Genomic DNA, 19,324 nt, shown 5'->3' with positions numbered 1-19,324 from the left:
GCTATACCAAAGGAAACAGAGTTAGTATAAATGGAGTCAAGTCAGAGTGGGAAAATGTTGTAAGTGGGGTGCCTCAGGGCTCTGTCCTGGGACCTCTGTTGTTTATAATATATATAAATGATTTAGATTCAGGTTTGAGTAGCAACATTTGCAAATTTGCCGGTGATACGAAAATCGGTAGGGAAATTAATTCGGAGGACTCACTATCACTTCAAGTTGATCTAGATAGGGTTTTGAAATGGTCGAAGGATTGGCAGATGCAGTTTAATGCTGATAAATGTAAAGTTCTGAGGTTAGGTAATGATGATAGGGTTACAAGATACGAGCTAGATGGTGTTGAGATTGCGAAGTCGAATTGCGAAAGGGATCTGGGAGTTATGATTAGTAAGAATTTAAAACAAAAGGATCAATGGATAAATGTTCGTAATAAGGCAAATCGGACACTTGGATTTATTAATCTCAGCGTAAGTAACAAGACACCTGGTGTGGTTCTCAAGCTATATCTTGCTCTAGTTAGGCCCCATTTAGATTATGCAGTTCAGTTTTGGTCGCCGTATTATAGAATGGATATAAATTCACTTGAACGTGTCCAGCGTAGGATGACTAAGTTAATTCCCCAAATTAGAAATCTTTCATATGAAGAAAGATTAACAAAGCTTAAGTTGCATTCACTGGAAAGGTGAAGAGTTAGGGGTGACATGATAGAGGTTTACAAGTGGGTGAATGGACATAACAAAGGGGATATTAATAGGGTATTAAAAGTATCAACACAAGACAGAACACGAAACAATGGGTATAAATTGGGTAAGTTTAGATTTAGGAAAGCCTTGGGTAAATACTGGTTCAGTAACAGGGTTGTTGATTTGTGGAACCAATTGCCGCGTAACATTGTGGAGGTGGGGTCCCTCGATTGTTTCAAGCATGGGATGGACATGTATATGAGTGGGATTGGGTGGTTATAAATAGGAGCTGCCTCGTATGGGCCAACAGGCCTTCTGCAGTTGCCTTTGTTCTTATGTTCTCTGCCTCCTCCCTCCCTCTCTCTGCCTCCTCCCTCTCTTTGTATGTGTGTCTGTCTGTCTGACTCTTTGTGTGTGTGTGTGTACTCACATTGTTGTACTCGCCTAGTTGTGTTTGCGGTGGTTGAGCTCTGGCTCTTTGGTCCCGCCACTCAACCGTCAATCAACAGGTGTACAGGTTCCTGAGCCTACTGGGCTCTATCATATCTACACTTGAAACTGTGTATGGAGTCAGCCTCCACCACATCACTTCCTAATACATTACATTTGTCAACCACTCTGACACTAAAAAAGTTCTTTCTAATATCTCTGTGGCTCATTTGGGCACTCAGTTTCCACCTGTGTCCCATAGTGCGTGTGCCCCTTGTGTTAAATAGCCTGTGTTTATCTACCCTATCAATTCCCTTGAGAATCTTGAATGTGGTGATCATGTCCCACCTAACTCTTCTGTCTTCCAGCGAAGTGAGGTTTAATTCCCGTAGTCTCTCCTCGTAGCTCATATCTCTCAGTTCGGGTACTAGTCTGGTGGCAAACCTTTGAACCTTTTCCATTGATTGTTGCCGCCGAAGGCGGCTAGTTTATTGTGCACCCCATACTCATCCTGTGAGCGGTAGCGCAAAAGCATTACAGAGGGCACAAAAGGTCTTTATCAGACCTCATCTTAGATTATTACATAAACAATTTCATCTATCCTTCACACCTTATAGTTACAATGTCAGCTAGTTACTGAGAAGAGCTACATAAGAACATAAGAACATAAGAACAAAGGTAACTGCAGAAGGCCTATTGGCCCATACGAGGCAGCTCCTATTCTATAACCACCCAATCCCACTCATATACTTGTCCAACCCGTGCTTGAAACAATCGAGGGACCCCACCTCCACAATGTTACGCGGCAATTGGTTCCACAAATCAACAACCCTGTTACTGAACCAGTATTTACCCAAGTCTTTCCTAAATCTAAACTTATCCAATTTATATCCATTGTTTCGTGTTCTGTCCTGTGTTGATACTTTTAATACCCTATTAATATCCCCCCGGTTATGTCCATTCATCCACTTGTAAACCTCTATCATGTCACCCCTAACTCTTCGCCTTTCCAGTGAATGCAACTTAAGCTTTGTTAATCTTTCTTCATATGAAAGATTTCTAATTTGGGGAATTAACTTAGTCATCCTACGCTGGACACGTTCAAGTGAATTTATATCCATTCTATAATATGGCGACCAAAACTGAACTGCATAATCTAAATGGGGCCTAACTAGAGCAAGATATAGCTTGAGAACCACACCAGGTGTCTTGTTACTAACGCTGCGATTAATAAATCCAAGTGTCCGATTTGCCTTATTACGAACATTTATGCATTGATCCTTTTGTTTTAAATTCTTACTAATCATAACTCCCAGATCCCTTTCGCAATCCGACTTCGCAATCACAACACCATCTAGCTCGTATCTTGTAACTCTATCATCATTACCTAACCTCAGAACTTTACATTTATCAGCATTAAACTGCATCTGCCAATCCTTTGACCATTTCAAAACCCTATCTAGATCAACTTGAAGTGATAGTGAGTCCTCCTCCGAATTAATTTCCCTACCGATTTTCGTATCATCGGCAAATTTGCAAATGTTGCTACTCAAACCTGAATCTAAATCATTTATATATATTATAAACAACAGAGGTCCCAGGACAGAGCCTTGAGGCACTCCACTTACAACATTTTCCCACTCTGACTTGATTCCATTTATACTAACTCTCTGTTTCCTTTGGTATAGCCATGCCCTAATCCAGCTTAATATAGCACCCCCAATACCATGAGACTCTATTTTTTTAATCAGTCTTTCATGTGGCACTGTATCAAAAGCTTTGCTAAAGTCAAGGTATACAACATCGCAATCCTTACCACTATCAACTGCCTCAACAATGCTAGAATAAAAAGATAACAAATTTGTTAAACATGAACGGCCATTTATAAAACCATGTTGCGACTCAATTATTAATTTATGTTTTTCAAGATGAAGACGAATTTTATTTGCTATTATAGATTCGAGTAACTTTCCCACAATAGACGTTAGGCTAATTGGTCGATAGTTAGACGCAAGTGATCTATCTCCTTTCTTAAAAACTGGTATCACATTAGCAACTTTCCAAAACTCTGGCACTCTGCCTGACTCTATTGATTTATTAAATATGGTTGACAGTGGGTCACAAAGCTCCTCTTTGCATTCTTTAAGCACCCTAGCAAACACTTCATCCGGCCCTGGGGATTTGTTTGGTTTGAGTTTTACTATTTGTTTAAGAACATCCTCCCTGGTAACTGCTAAACTCGTCAACCTGTCCTCGTCCCCACCCACATAGACTTGTTCGGCTGAAGGCATATTGTTAAGTTCCTCTTTAGTAAATACAGATACAAAATATTTATTAAAAATACTACTCATCTCTTCATCACTATCTGTTATTTGACCTGTCTCAGTTTTTAATGGACCTATCCTTTCCCTAGTCTTAGTACGATATAACTGAAAAAACCCTTTAGGATTTGTCTTTGCTTGCCCTGCTATGCGAACTTCATAGTTTCTTTTTGCTTTCCTTATCTCTTTTTTAACATTTCTAACCAGTTGTACGAATTCCTGTTCTAAAGTGACCTCCCCATTTTTAATCCTTTTGTACCAAGCTCTCTTTTTACCTATCAGGTTCTTCAAATTCTTTGTTATCCACTTTGGATCATTAGTATACGATCTATTCAATTTGTATGGTATACTACGTTCCTGTGCTTTGTTTAGAATATTCTTAAATAAGTTATATATTGAATCCACATCGAAATCCCCATTTAAGTCACCTATCGCTGGGTTCATGTCTCGCTCCAAGACCGGCCCACACCCCATACCCAAGCCTATCCAATCAATTTGACCCAAAAAATTTCTTAGGCTATTAAAATCAGCTTTTCGAAAATCTGGCACTTTAACAGAATTTTCTCCTACTGGTCTATTCCATTCTATGCTAAATCTGATTTCTTTGTGATCACTGCTCCCTAGCTCACTCCCTATTTCGATGTCATTAATTTGCGTTTCCCTGTTAGTTAACACTAAATCTAAAATATTATTTTCCCGTGTTGGTTCCATAATGTGTTGCGTAAGAAAGCAATCGTCAATTAATTCTAGAAAATCTTCTGCTTCACTATTCCCTGTTTTGTTCAACCAGTTTATTCCGCTAAAATTAAAGTCACCCATGACATAAATACTGTTAGATCTAGATGCTCTAGATATTTCATCCCATAGATGCTTTGCTTCCATTCTGTCTAAATTTGGTGGCCTATATATTACTCCTATTATAATATTATTAGCTTTTTCGTTTAATTCAATCCAAATAGTTTCTGTGTGTGGCTCTGTTTTGATTCCCTCTTTGAGACTACATTTCAAATTGTCCCTAACATATATGGCTACTCCACCTCCTCGTCTAATATATCTATCTGTGTGAAATAGTTTAAATCCATATATTTGATATTCAGCTAATAGTTCTCTATTTTCTACATTCATCCACGTTTCGGTAAGTGCAATAATATCTATTTTTTCTGTGCAGACAAGAGCATTTAATTCGTTAATTTTATTTCTTAGACTTCTACTGTTAGTGTAATATACCCTAAGTGAATTGTTATTTTGCGGACCTTCTCTTTCCCTGATCGTTTTCCCAATTCCTTTCTCCCACAAACACATACTTTTATTACCTCCTTCCTCCAAATCAATTCCCATACCTCTATCTACTAACAGTTTAAACCCAAACAAACACCTCTAACCACTTCTTCTAGCGAGTTCGCAACAGCAACAACCCCAGCTCTCGATAGATGCACCCCATCACGAGCATACATTTCATTTCTTCCATAGAAGTGTTCCCAGTTGTCTATGAAAGATATTGCATTTGATTTGCAATATCTTTCCAGCCGGCAATTGACACCAAGTGCCCTCGATATCCATTCATTTCCCACTCCCTTTCTTGGAAGAATGCCACATATGATCGGGATTCCTCCCTTGCTCCTAACTAACTCTATGGCTGTTTTATACCTCTGAATCAGTTCCTCACTCCTGACTCGACCAACATCATTTCCTCCCACGCTAATGCAAATAATGGGATTGTTCCCATTACCAGCCATAATATCATTCATGTTGTTTATAATATCACCAATGCCAGCTCCGGGATAGCAAACCCTTAACCTGTTCCCCCTATCTCTAGCACAAAACGTTCTATCCAAAACATTACAGAGCTATATTACAAGAGCTACATATTTACAGTAAGTCATCATACATTAATGGTAGGTCTTATCGCTAATACATAATAGTTTGACCAATGGGGATATTACAGAGTCATAGGGGAGCTTCTGTTTATTATTAGTCCTCACAATACACTACTTGTTTCTGAATCTCATATGTCGTTCATCTACTGGAAGCGAAATATGGGTACAGTGCAAGGATTTCAGGTAATTTATCCATGATAATAAGATAGGTTGCCATATCATACAGAGTGAGCTTAGATTTATCTCTAAAAGGCTCAATTTTACTACAATCCAAGATATAGTGTTCGAGTGTGTGTCCCTGTCTTTGTCCACACACTATACACTTTACTTCATCTAGATCCCTACACAAGCCGAACTGCCAGAGATACTTGTAGCCAAGTCTTATACGAGCTGTGACAACATCTGTTAGTCTACTGACTTTGTTACTTGCCCCATACACATGTTTTACTTCACACATTTCATTGTGATGAACAATGGACCTGCTAGTTCCAGTTTGCACTGTTCTACTTTCTTCAAATTCATCCAGGAGTTCTCGTCTAATGACGAGAACAACTTGAGTTATCGAACTTGAGTTATCAATATGTATTTGATAACTCAAGATTCCGTTCAATACTGTTTGCAATCAAGTAATAACGTGCTTGTCTTGGAAGCTAGATGTAGATATATAAGAATACTTAGCAAGAGGGTAAATATAAAAATGTTGTGGATTCCTTCTCACATTGGCATGCAGGAACATGACAAAGTTGACGCCCTTGCTAAGGCTGCAGTAAATACAGACAGTATTGAACCTTTTCCAGTTTAGTCTTATCCTTGACTAGATATGGACTCCATGCTGGGGCTGCATACTCCATGATTGGCCTGACATATGTGGTATACAAAGTTCTGAATGATTCCTTACACAAGTTTCTGAATGCCGTTTTTATGTTGGCCAGCCTGGCATGTTATCCATGTTGGCCGCTGATGTTATCCTCTTGATATGGGCTGCAGGAGACAGGTCTGGCGTGATATCAACCCCCAAGTCTTTTTCTGACTCTTGAAGAATTTCATCTTCCAGATGATACCTTGTATATGGCCTCCTGCTCCCTACACCTATCTTCATTACATTACATTACATTACATTTACTTGGGCTAAACTCTAACACCCATTTGTTCGACCATTCCTTCAGCTTGTGTGTGTGTGTGTGTGTGTGTGTGTGTGTGTGTGTGTGTGTGTGTGTGTGTGTGTGTGTGTGTGTGTGTGTGCGCGCGCGTGTGCGCGTGTGTGCGCGTGTGTGCGCGTGTGTGCGCGTGTGTGCGCGCGTGCGTGTGTGCGTGTGTGTGCGCGTGTGTGCGTGCGTGTGTGTGTGTGTGCGTGCGTGCGTGCGTGCGTGCGTGTGTGCGTGTGTGTGTGTGTGTGCGCGCGCGCGCGTGTGTGTGTGTGTGTTTGTGTGTGCGTGCGCGCGCGTGTCCCTCATTAAGATTAGCGTGGACACAGGTGACCACCACCACCTGTAAATATTAATGCTGTCACAATCACAGAGACGTAACTACTGGGCTCTGCTGTAAGTGCAGACCGCTCGTATACCCGCCTCCTTGTGATCAACAGTTTACACGCACCCTGGCTCTCCGTTTCATCAGGAGACGTATCAGTGAGAAAATACATTGGTACTGACATGGGACTGAACTCGCGTGTCAGGCGTGTGCTATACGACGCAAGTTCAGTACCTCTACAATTGCCTTTTTTTTGTGTATTTTTTCTCAGTTCTATTATTTTTGTATTTTTTTTTGTAAAGAAAATCGTTATTTTTATTGTTTTTACTTTAAAGGAATTGGTTGAGATTTTATTACATTTGTTCTGTTGCTAGTCTTCTAGTAACTATTTAGTTTTTAGTGACCATGCGGGTCATAAATACTCATTCCTCGTCTATATAAGACAGAAACAATTAACACTTAATGGGCCAGCCAGAGGCTTTGGGCTCACGCAAGAATATTCCTGCAAAAAAAGTGTGTGCGTGTGTGTGTGTGTAAATGATGAACCACAGTTCACCATTGCGTAGTTTGTGTCGGATACAGTGTTCTATTGAGACTTCATTGGCAAGCTAATCAGGTTAGTCCAATTACGAAACTTATTTCCTGTTAAGTGTACTCTGTTTAGTGTACTAAAACTGTTATCTCTAATATAAATTTATCATGTATTCGCTAATTACATTTATACAACATATGTATATAACTAAAATAAATACACATTACTACTCGCTTTGTATATAGAATTTTATATGAAATCGAAATACTTGTAATTCCAGCGTTAATATTGTAAGTTACGGACTGGTCGAAGTTTTCTATAGTCTGTTGTTTACAGGAATTTTTCAGAGTAATTAGAGGCGGGTGGGAAAGTATGTACGCTCTTACTGACAGTAATGAAAATATATAGAAAAATTACCATAATAACACACAGGTTTGAAATGGCGCGCTCCTGCTATCACTAGTGAGAATATGTAAATACAGAAATGAATAGTATATAGGTACTAAGCTTGGGGTTTGGTTAGAAATGTAATCGGTTGGAATTATTATTAATTGTTGTGTATAAAAACTATTGAAGAAGGCTTTGAATGTGATCAGTTGTCATATTTGCGTAATAGTGGCTTTAGGCATTGTATGTACTAGCTCTACCTATAAGTCAAACAATCCTTGTAAATATTTATTGTATGTATGTACCTTACCTAAATAAAATTGTATTGTATTGTATTTGTTAAGTGTTGGGAGATTTAGCAGTGCGGTCCTCCGCCACAACCTTGACAAAACAGGCAGGAGTGACTTTGATAACCTCAAACCAGCCCGTCCTCGTAAGGTTTCCCAACGTCAAGAAGCTGTCGTACTAAAGTGCCCTTATCCTAACCTACCAGATGAGCCAAATCAGAAAACGAGACAATATGTAAATTTCGCGAGCCGCTATCATTTTCTACTACGACAATTTGTTTAAGCCTAAGGTAGGGTATACGGCAAAATGTGACGCGCTATTAAGAGGACTGGTTGTGAAATTAGCATGATTATTTTTTTTTTAAATTGCACACCTGTCGTGTGAGAGCGCTACCATTACATACCTGTACCTGAAAGGTCGCCCGATATAATATTTGAAGTACCATTCTACCGAGGGAGAAGTTCCTGTTTATTCAGCGACAGAAAATTAATAACTGGAGGGTCTTATTACATGGCTCTTACGGTGACCTCGGTAACGATCCCGCGGTTGATCGGTCTCCAGCACGACACAAAACCTGAACGTAGTTCGATAAAATGTATGTAATATTTTTTAAAGTGGACTTTTCGCTAGAAATTCACAGCTGTGACTAGTGGACAAGAGTTTTGTCAAATAGCTTTTATAGTGTTATATCATCGAATATATAATCGTCCGCTTATAACGAAATTTACGTATTTCATTGAACTATGTTGCTATAATATCCAATATAGGCCTATACTGAATTGTGTTAATGTATGTTAGAATTATAACACACATACTGTTGTGTGTGTTATATCGGGGTTATAGCCAGCTTTTACGTAGCAATAACAAATATAAATAATTATATTAGTATTCTACAACCCATTCTGCTCTTTAGGTAGTACTTACAGTAACGAGGACCATCCTGCATATATTGACGTAAACGCTAAATAGAAAGTAGAAATCTACGCTATTTTATTTGGACAAACCGGAAATGCTTTTGTACTGATGCTGGGAAAACTTAACCTTCCTAGGCCTAATACACGCTGAGGCCTAATATAGTACATATATGTGCTAGAAATATTTAGGCTAGGCCTAGAAATATTTAAGTTTAGTTTTTAGCTTTATTTTTTTTTCGTACCATAAAGTATATAGTACCAAACTCATTTATCCAATTGTAGTACTATCTAAACAGGAGGATGGGTTATATTCTACAACTAATTTCTAGTTATTTCGAATGTTACTTAAAGTCTCTTGAATTAGAATGCTGTACAAGGTAGCGACGCGATTGACAACACCGTAGGCTACTGAGATTCAGCAATGGAGATGAGTTACCATTGGGGGGGATGAGCCACGACCATCCAGTCGTTCCCTCAGGGTTCCTATGGTTGCTAGGTCGAGGTTACAGCTGGTGTCGTCACGCCCTAGGCCAGTGTCAGTACGATGACGCCACGTTGTCGCCCTGTTGACTCCAGGGTCCAGATTCACGAAGCAGTTACACAAGCACTTACGAACCTGTCCATCTTTTCTCAATCTTTGACGGCTTTGTTTACAATTATTAAACAGTTAGTGAGCTCCGAAGCACCATGATGGTGTTTATAACAATAACAACAGTTGATTGAGAAATTTTCATGCTTTTAAACTGTTTAATAAATGTAACCAAAGCCGTCAAAGACTGAGGAAAGATGTACACGTTCGTAAATACTTGCGTATCTGCTTCGTGAATCCGGGTCCAGGTATTGTTGACAGCACGCACTATGCCGTACCCTCCACCAGTATCTGGATGGTGCAAACTACCAATCACGACCATACCTTGCCTCATAATGTACAGGGCCGTTGCCTAGCTGTGCCATCGTCATTGTGTACATGGCTACTGCGCCACTCTTATTTCTTCCCCCACACATCACAACCACTCATAATTCGCCCCATAATCAAGGGGAACTTGTCCAGTATTACTCGTGGTACGCTATATCCACCATATTTAGCGGAGCCTCGTCTAGCTATATCAACTACCACCCTACACGACTAGGGCGTGTATGAGGCTATACTCCAGCTTGACTCGTCCGGGCGTGACCCACAAAACAGCTTCACCCATCATTCCCGGTGAGTACAGGGATACTCCCGTGTTTACCACAAATGGGATATTTACATAGCAAGAGTTATATACCTCAGAGAGGAGCGGCACTATCAACACAACGACCTGCAACTGTGAAGGTCACTGCTGCCAACTCCCAGTGACGGACATATTTGTGCTACATCACTGTCAGTCGTCAACAACACCTCTTCCATCTGTGTGTCTATCACTGCTGATTTATTAGCCACTGCTCCATCACTGCCGCTACGAATTTTTCGTTAGTTGTCACCGTTATAGCTTCGCTAGAACTTAAAAAAATCTGTACCCTCACTTCCTCAGTCAGTGGTAATCCTATACAATTACAGTATTCACTCACTGGAATTATAACACAAGTATTTTATTAATATTTAAGAGAAGACTGGTGTAGACGCCATTTAGAGTAGAGTATACTACCCAACCGTCTACAACGATTCTAGGAAAACTGCGCTGATTTGGCAGATCCTATAGAGTTGTCCTCTATACCAATACTCGACTATTTCCACTCACTCACTAGTACAGCATCACTCGAGTTGTATATTTTCATTGCATAATCTCTGTGACATCGCCGGCGAGTCCTGTGGTGTACCGCAGCATGTAGCCTAATCCCCTCGCGGGGGCGACAACACCGGACGAGGCTATCAATACTGTACTACTATTTTATTATGTATACTGCAAAAAAATGACACGCTTCTCGGTAACTAACTGTTCAGACCCCTCGAGAAATAAGGTTATATGACAGAAGCTTAGAATGCCCAGTGAGACAATACTCGTTAATCTAGGCAATAATCAACACAATAATCGTTAATCTAGGCAATAATGTTAGTACTTGATCACACTTCAATTGAACACTTAATATGCAATATAAGTATTCGCAGTAAATGTGTAATGTGCGACACAAGGACTGTAATGCAGAACCATAAAATTATCAACATGTATCCTCCACACTAAACGATATATAGCCAGGTTAGGCATACTTTCATTCCACCAGTTGAGAATATCTTTCAGCCTCTCGTTGATGCACAGTTGCCACTTGACTAGTTAACACTGATACTAAATATGACCGATAGTCCTAAGAGCCAAGCTGCAAGGTGGCACTGTTTCACTTCCTCTGCTTCCCTGACACTCGGTCGTGCCAGCAACAAGGTGAAATCACTGAACACAGTGATCACAGCCCGCACTGCTGACCTACACGCCCTACCCATGAACAAGTAGTTCTCAAGATCTCGAAGTCTAACCACGGTCTCGGAGGTTTAACTGAAGCAGGGGGGGCTCGCTTGTCATGTTAATAAAGCAGTGTTTAACATTGACTCTCCGGTATTAATTCAGTGTATTATCAGGATATTAACGGTATATCGCAAGTGTTCCTCGAGGCTGCCTGGCCAGGGGTCCCTGGAGGCTGCCTGGCCAGGGGGTCCCTCGAGGCTGCCTGGCCAGGGGGTCCCTCGAGGCTGCCTGGCCAGGGGTCCCTCGAGGCTGCCTGGCCAGGGGTCCCTCGAGGCTGCCTGGCCAGGGGGTCCCTCGAGGCTGCCTGGCCAGGGGGTCCCTCGAGGCTGCCTGGCCAGGGGGTCCCTCGAGGCTGGCTGGCCAGGGGGTCCCTCGAGGCTGGCTGACCAGGGGGTCCCTCGAGGCTGGCTGGCCAGGGGGTCCCTCGAGGCTGGCTGGCCAGGGGGTCCCTCGAGGCTGGCTGGCCAGGGGGTCCCTCGAGGCTGGCTGGCCAGGGGGTCCCTCGAGGCTGGCTGGCCAGGGGGTCCCTCGAGGCTGGCTGGCCAGGGGGTCCCTCGAGGCTGCCTGGCCAGGGGGTCCCTCGAGGCTGCCTGGCCAGGGGGTCCCTCGAGACTGCCTGGCCAGGGGGTCCCTCGAGGCTGGCTGGCCAGGGGGTCCCTCGAGGCTGCCTGGCCAGGGGGTCCCTCGAGGCTGCCTGGCCAGGGGGTCCCTCGAGGCTGCCTGGCCAGGGGTCCCTCGAGGCTGCCTGGCCAGGGGGTCCCTCGAGGCTGCCTGGCCAGGGGGTCCCTCGAGGCTGCCTGGCCAGGGGGTCCCTCGAGGCTGCCTGGCCAGGGGGTCCCTCGAGGCTGCCTGGCCAGGGGGTCCCTCGAGGCTGCCTGGCCAGGGGGTCCCTCGAGGCTGCCTGGCCAGGGGGTCCCTCGAGGCTGCCTGGCCAGGGGGTCCCTCGAGGCTGCCTGGCCAGGGGGTCCCTCGAGGCTGCCTGGCCAGGGGGTCCCTCGAGGCTGCCTGGCCAGGGGGTCCCTCGAGGCTGCCTGGCCAGGGGGTCCCTCGAGGCTGCCTGGCCAGGGGGTCCCTCGAGGCTGCCTGGCCAGGGGGTCCCTCGAGGCTGGCTGGCCAGGGGGTCCCTCGAGGCTGGCTGGCCAGGGGGTCCCTCGAGGCTGGCTGGCCAGGGGGTCCCTCGAGGCTGGCTGGCCAGGGGGTCCCTCGAGGCTGCCTGGCCAGGGGGTCCCTCGAGGCTGCCTGGCAGCTTGGCCAGGGTTCTCAAAGGATTATATTTGTACATCTGCAAGTTTTACTTGTATGTGCATCTGTCGTCAGGTTTGGGCCAAGTCGTGTGTTAAGTCGCCGTCCTCCTGGTTCTAAGGTTTCCCCTCTTCATTCTGAACTGTTCATTGTCTTTTCGCTCATGCCAAAATCTTCATAACTTTTCAATGCAGACTTTATAACTTCTAAAAGCCCCAAAGATTTCTGGCCAAATATGTCTTCCAGGTTCTGTGGCCCGTGTATGTACGTCTAGTGTAAGGCTGTCTTTACCTTCATTCACCTCAATCTAGATTATTTCTCTGGGTACTTGAATTATTTCGCCCTAATATTACGTCACCGCCTCGTCTCATTTGTGAATCAGTGTGAAACAGTGTGTGATACTGTTCTGTAGATAGTTCCGTAAACAAATATGTTACATTTGTTGTTTACCTACGTAATTCTAAGAGATAATGTGTATGTGTCCTTGTTGCTCGGAAGATGCGCTGACAATTATTGTATATATTTACTGAATTTACCCAAGGGCCACTAACTATCTAGTGGCCTCGACGAGAACAGAAAGCCGGCTGCTTGTTAAAGGGCCCGCCAATTGTCTTAATGATATTTTTTAGCTGGAATTTGGCATTTACGGGTTCAGCGGGTAGGCGGTTCCATGGGTTTATAGCCCTCTTGGTGGAAAAAACATTTGTTTTCAGTCTTACTTGAGAGAACATACTCTCCAACACTATATCTGTGATTGCCCTGTTATCAGTGACTTCATACCAAATGGTATGAGGTACTTTGAGCTCTGTAATTACTTCATACACTCAGGAATATTGGAAGATATTCTTGTGCTGCACCCAGATTTTGCCAGTGGAAGCTAATAGATCAGCATTAAGTATTTTGTTCTCTCCTAATTACATGTATGACTGGCCATCCTGTGAGGTGAGGATGTTGGATGAGCTTGTAGCTGGTTTTTTATCTACACTGCGTGGTCCTTCATACAGAATAGGGAAGCAGCACATTGTTGTGTATACCTAAACATATTAAAAAATACATTGTTTGCGAGAAGTCTTGTAGAAGCTGGTAAGAGTAATTATAATATAATGTTTCCATGATTCAGTGCTTACCTCGTGTGAAAATCGCGAAGAATTGTTTAGTCAGAGTTGATTTGTTTTTTGTATTGAGGCTGGTATTTTCTAAATTGATTCCATGTATGTCTAACCATCCTGTGAGATGAGAGTATTAGGTAAACTTATAGCTAGTTTTTTATCTACACTGTAATATTCCATATAGAATAGGGTAGCAGCACATTGCTGTGTATACCTAATCTTCTTAATAAAAAAAATAATAAAGATTTTAAATTATAGTTTGTATTATTACAAATACTGTATTATCCTTATTAAATCATGTTGACCATGGATCATTAAGATCTCATGTTGATATGTAATAGTCATATTTCTTTTGAACTGCTGATCCATGCTAATCATTCATTAAATTGTGCATTATGTCTCAATTTTTCACTTCCTTGGATATACTATACAGTACAAAAAGATAGGATAAAATAAACCAGCAATATTTCTTTCATTATATTTTTTATTTAAATAACTGCATCAATATTTTTACAGCTGACAGGATTTGTTTTACCATACAGGTGCATTATTTGTTAAAAAAAATTTGGTTTATTGTTACACACAATGGTGCTACATAGCCTTCCCAGCTTGGTGCCTTCTTTTAGTACTTACTGATTAATAAATAAATAATAATAAATAAATTTTATTCAGGAAAAGTACATACAGTTGATTTACAAACAATGTTAGATTTATAGACCGCTAGTACATACAATACCTAAAGTCACTAATACTCATAGCATTTCGGGCAAGGTGTGGGGGGGAAAAACACTTAGACTAAAACTTAATAGTAATCTGGAATAGGTATAAATTGTGTTGAAAGAAGGAATAACAAATAAAAAAGGGAGGTAACATAGCAGAAATCAGCAATTGTACACGTTGGTAAACAACATTGTTTAAAAAATAGCAAGACATGGGTTGACATTTAGGGAATAAGTTAGGTTACATGGAGTTAATTAGGTAGTACTTGGTTTTACTCTTAAACTGGTTGAGAGGGGTACAGCCTTTGACATGTTTCGGGAGGTCATTCCACATTCTGGGTCCCTTGATTTGTAGAGCACTTCTTGTTTGGTTACACACAGCCAAATTGTGTAACAGGAAGAGGTCTTGGACACAAATTTGTTCCATGCTAAATGTAGAGGAATCAGCTGAGTATTCCTCAAATAAAATAAGTTGCCTCAGCTTGTAAGGTAAATAAAATAAGCATTTCTCAAATAAGTAGCTGCCTCACCTCACTGCCTTACTGCTACGTAGCCTTCCCGGCATGGTGCCTTCTTTTGATAATTACTTGTTCCACACCCAAATTGTATAACAGGAAGAGGTCTTGGACCCCTACTTCCCCCTCTCTCTTTTAATAGTCTATAGTCATAATTATAGCTTTTAAGTATTCAATGAATAAAGTTTTTGACATTTTTACCCTTTTCCTTACCTAACGTCATTTGTGCAGCATATTTTTATTTTGTCTCACCCAGATTTAATTTCAAAATAAAACCAAACTAAATAAATTAGAAATGGGTATGTATAGCTAAGGTACACCCTTACTACTAGGTGAACAGGGGCATTTGGTGATAGTAAGTGATCCCATCAGGCAGGGCTCATCACCTTCTCTCATATTTCATGTTCATCAGTGTTTATTTACTTAATAACTACGGGTATAATATCTTGCTATTATAAAACTAATTCTATCATAAAAGACATATTTACTTGAAGTTTCAAGCAGAGAATGCTTATATAACTAACACGAAGGACTCCTCTTCACTAGATTCAATTTTTATAATCTTTTGTTTATGTTCCAAAATCTTAAAATCGATCCCAGTGTTATGTAGTAGAGAAAAATTTGATCCAAAGAGCTCCCGAACACTCGATTGTGACATGTCCACGCTCTGATGTGTTCGTACCACTGCCCCCCCCCCCCCCCCCCCCCCCCCCGCCGGGCTCTGTCCTTGCCACCGAACGCTTCCATCACACGACGTGGATGTTTATGATGCCATAAACATCATTAACATTAACGATTTATTATGTGTGCACATAATAAATCCACAGGAGGCTTGATGAGGGGTTCGAAGCTATGCGCAGTGTGTTCCCAGACACACACCAGTCACCATGCTTGTCGTGGCTATGGCCATGTCGCGGTACAGTTGACTAGAGCGCCCCTGGGAACACCCAGCGCATAGGTTTGAACCCACATCATGGCTCCTGTGGATTTGTTCTTGGATTTATCACGCTAATGTGATGTGTGTGTACTTTGTACACGGGCTGCCAGACGTGGCTAGATACAGCTCTTCATTCTTTAAAGGGAGAGTTGAATAGTATTATTTTAATCAAAGCAAAATTTTGATTTTGTATTAGGTTCGTCTCGGGACACTACAATATTTACATGTCCTTATTAGTTCTGGCTAAAAATGAGCCTTTGGCCACGCGTGTGTGGGGCCACGGGGCTGAGGCCTGTGTGTGTGTGGGCCACGGGGCTGAGGCGTGTGTGTGTGTGTGTGGGCCACGGGGCTGAGGCGTGTGTGTGTGTGTGTGGGCCACGGGGCTGAGGCGTGTGTGTGTGTGGGCCACGGGGCTGAGGCCTGTGTGTGTGTGGGCCACGGGGCTGAGGCGTGTGTGTGTGTGGGGCCACGGGGCTGAGGCGTGTGTGTGTGGGCCACGGGGCTGAGGCGTGTGTGTGTGTGTGTGTGTGTGTGGGCCACGGGGCTGAGGCCTGTGTGTGTGTGGGCCACGGGGCTGAGGCGTGTGTGTGTGTGGGGCCACGGGGCTGAGGCGTGTGTGTGTGTGGGGCCACGGGGCTGAGGCGTGTGTGTGTGTGGGGCCACGGGGCTGAGGCGTGTGTGTGTGTGTGGGGCCACGGGGCTGAGGCGTGTGTGTGTGTGTGGGCCACGGGGCTGAGGCGTGTGTGTGTGTGGGGCCACGGGGCTGAGGCGTGTGTGTGTGTGGGGCCACGGGGCTGAGGCGTGTGTGTGTGGGGGCCACGGGGCTGAGGCGTGTGTGTGTGTGGGCCACGGGGCTGAGACCTGTGTGTGTGTGGGCCACGGGGCTGAGGCGTGTGTGTGTGTGGGGCCACGGGGCTGAGGCGTGTGTGTGTGTGGGGCCACGGGGCTGAGGCGTGTGTGTGTGTGGGGGGCCACGGGGCTGAGGCGTGTGTGTGTGTGGGGGGCCACGGGGCTGAGGCGTGTGTGTGTGGGGCCACGGGGCTGAGGCGTGTGTGTGTGGGCCACGGGGCTGAGGCGTGTGTGTGTGGGGGCCACGGGGCTGAGGCGTGTGTGTGTGGGGGCCACGGGGCTGAGGCGTGTGTGTGTGGGGGCCACGGGGCTGAGGCGTGTGTGTGTGTGTGTGGGCCACGGGGCTGAGGCGTGTGTGTGTGTGTGGGGCCACGGGGCTGAGGTGTGTGTGGGGCCACGGGGCTGAGGTGTGTGTGGGGCCACGGGGCTGAGGTGTGTGTGGGGCCACGGGGCTGAGGTGTGAGCACAAACAACTTCGCTCTCCAGTTTCCTTCATGTCTTATAAACACCTCATATTTGTAATGGAATTAATTCCTGTGCCGTGCCCCGGGTACATGTTGTGGCTGGTTTAACATGTGTTGGAGCCGTGGTGGTGGTGTGACGGCCTTGTTGGTCGTGTCCCCGCTGGTTACTAACAGCTGGACACTCGTGGCGGTGTGAGTGTTGTGCGTGGCACCTTTGGAGGTGTAACTTTTCTTTTGTTGACATGTGAACAACCTTTCTGCACCCAGAGCCGGTCGGCCGAGCGGACAGCACACTGAACTTGTGATCCTGTGGTCCCGGGTTCGATCCCGGGCGCCGGCGAGAAACAATGGGCAGAGTTTCTTTCACCCTATGCCTAGCAGTAAAATAGGTACCTGGGTGTTAGTCAGCTGTCACGGGCTCCTTCCTGGGGTGGAGGCCTGGTCGAGGACCGGGCCTCGGGGACACTAAAGCCCCGAAATCCTCTCAAGATAACCCATTTAATTCGCCAAGTATTTTTGTATATTCTTATTTTTCTACCTCTTTTTTTATCTTCCTTTCTCTTGACTTTTCCTTTCGCTGTTTCAATCCTGTCAGTGTCCTTGATGGAGGGAATGTCCTTGATGGAGGGAATGTCCTTGATGGAGGGAATGTCCTTGATGGAGGGAATGTCGTTGATGGAGGGAATGTCCTTGATGGAGGGAATGTCGTTGATGGAGGGAATGTCGTTGATGGAGGGAATGTCGTTGATGGAGGGAGTGTCCTTGATGGAGGGAGTGTCCTTGATGGAGGGAGTGTCCTTGATGGAGGGAGTGTCCTTGATGGAGGGAGTGTCCTTGATGGAGGGAGTGTCCTTGATGGAGGGAGTGTCCTTGATGGAGGGAGTGTCCTTGATGGAGGGAGTGTCGTTGATGGAGGGAGTGTCGTTGATGGAGGGAGTGTCGTTGATGGAGGGAGTGTCCTTGATGGAGGGAGTGTCCTTGATGGAGGGAGTGTCCTTGATGGAGGGAGTGTCCTTGATGGAGGGAGTGTCCTTGATGGAGGGAGTGTCGTTGATGGAGGGAGTGTCGTTGATGGAGGGAGTGTCGTTGATGGAGGGAGTGTCGTTGATGGAGGGAGTGTCGTTGATGGAGGGAGTGTCGTTGATGGAGGGAGTGTCCTTGATGGAGGGAGTGTCCTTGATGGAGGGAGTGTCCTTGATGGAGGGAGTGTCCTTGATGGAGGGAGTGTCCTTGATGGAGGGAGTGTCCTTGATGGAGGGAGTGTCCTTGATGGAGGGAGTGTCCTTGATGGAGGGAGTGTCGTTGATGGAGGGAGTGTCGTTGATGGAGGGAGTGTCGTTGATGGAGGGAGTGTCGTTGATGGAGGGAGTGTCGTTGATGGAGGGAGTGTCGTTGATGGAGGGAGTGTCGTTGATGGAGGGAGTGTCGTTGATGGAGGGAGTGTCGTTGATGGAGGGAGTGTCGTTGATGGAGGGAGTGTCGTTGATGGAGGGAGTGTCGTTGATGGAGGGAGTGTCGTTGATGGAGGGAGTGTCGTTGATGGAGGGAGTGTCGTTGATGGAGGGAGTGTCGTTGATGGAGGGAATGTCGTTGATGGAGGGAATGTCGTTGATGGAGGGAATGTCGTTGATGGAGGGAATGTCGTTGATGGAGGGAACGTCGTTGATGGAGGGAACGTCGTTGATGGAGGGAACGTCGTTGACGGAGGGAACGTCGTTGACGGAGGGAACGTCGTTGACGGAGGGAACGTCGTTGACGGAGGGAATGTCGTTGACGGAGGGAATGTCGTTGACGGAGGGGACGTCGTTGATGGAGGGAATGTCGTTGATGCTCTTAGTGAAAATGCAAGCAAGAGCCGTTTCCTACATCTGCTCATCTGAAGCTTGTTGTTGTTTAGATTCAGCTACTTGGAATAAACGATTCAAGTAGCACGGGCTATGGTGAGCCCGTAGTGGAATTGTGGACTTAATCTGAAGTCTCATTTCAGAAATCCATTTATTTTATAAGATTATTATCTGTATCTATTAAGAATAAACTGACTTTAATGCTAAGAAAATATTATATAAGGAACAGGATTAGCCAGAGGCAACTGTGTCAGAGCCTTCATATGTTCGGTTGACTGTTTTCACACATCTCTACTTGTTCAGCGAACA

General features: G+C 44.5%; 2 protein-coding genes across 10 annotated transcripts in view; one reads left to right on the top strand and one right to left on the bottom strand.

The window, feature by feature from the left end:
* Positions 1–19,324, top strand: part of LOC123757937 (monocarboxylate transporter 9) — a 589,339-nt gene that overhangs the window by 431,652 nt on the left and 138,363 nt on the right. The gene's annotated exons all lie outside the window — the stretch shown is intronic.
* Positions 1–19,324, bottom strand: part of LOC123760669 (cell surface glycoprotein 1-like) — a 30,057-nt gene that overhangs the window by 2,215 nt on the left and 8,518 nt on the right. The window contains exon 2 of the mRNA XM_069329104.1: positions 17,710–19,003. Within this exon, the coding sequence (XP_069185205.1) occupies positions 17,710–19,003 (1,294 nt within the window). The remainder of the gene's footprint in view (positions 1–17,709; positions 19,004–19,324) is intronic.

This window comes from Procambarus clarkii, chromosome 22, assembly GCF_040958095.1.
Source record: "Procambarus clarkii isolate CNS0578487 chromosome 22, FALCON_Pclarkii_2.0, whole genome shotgun sequence".
NCBI classification, from domain to species: Eukaryota; Metazoa; Arthropoda; class Malacostraca; order Decapoda; family Cambaridae; genus Procambarus; species Procambarus clarkii.
Note: the sequence above shows the minus strand (reverse complement) of the source record. Positions and strands in the feature narration are given on the sequence as shown.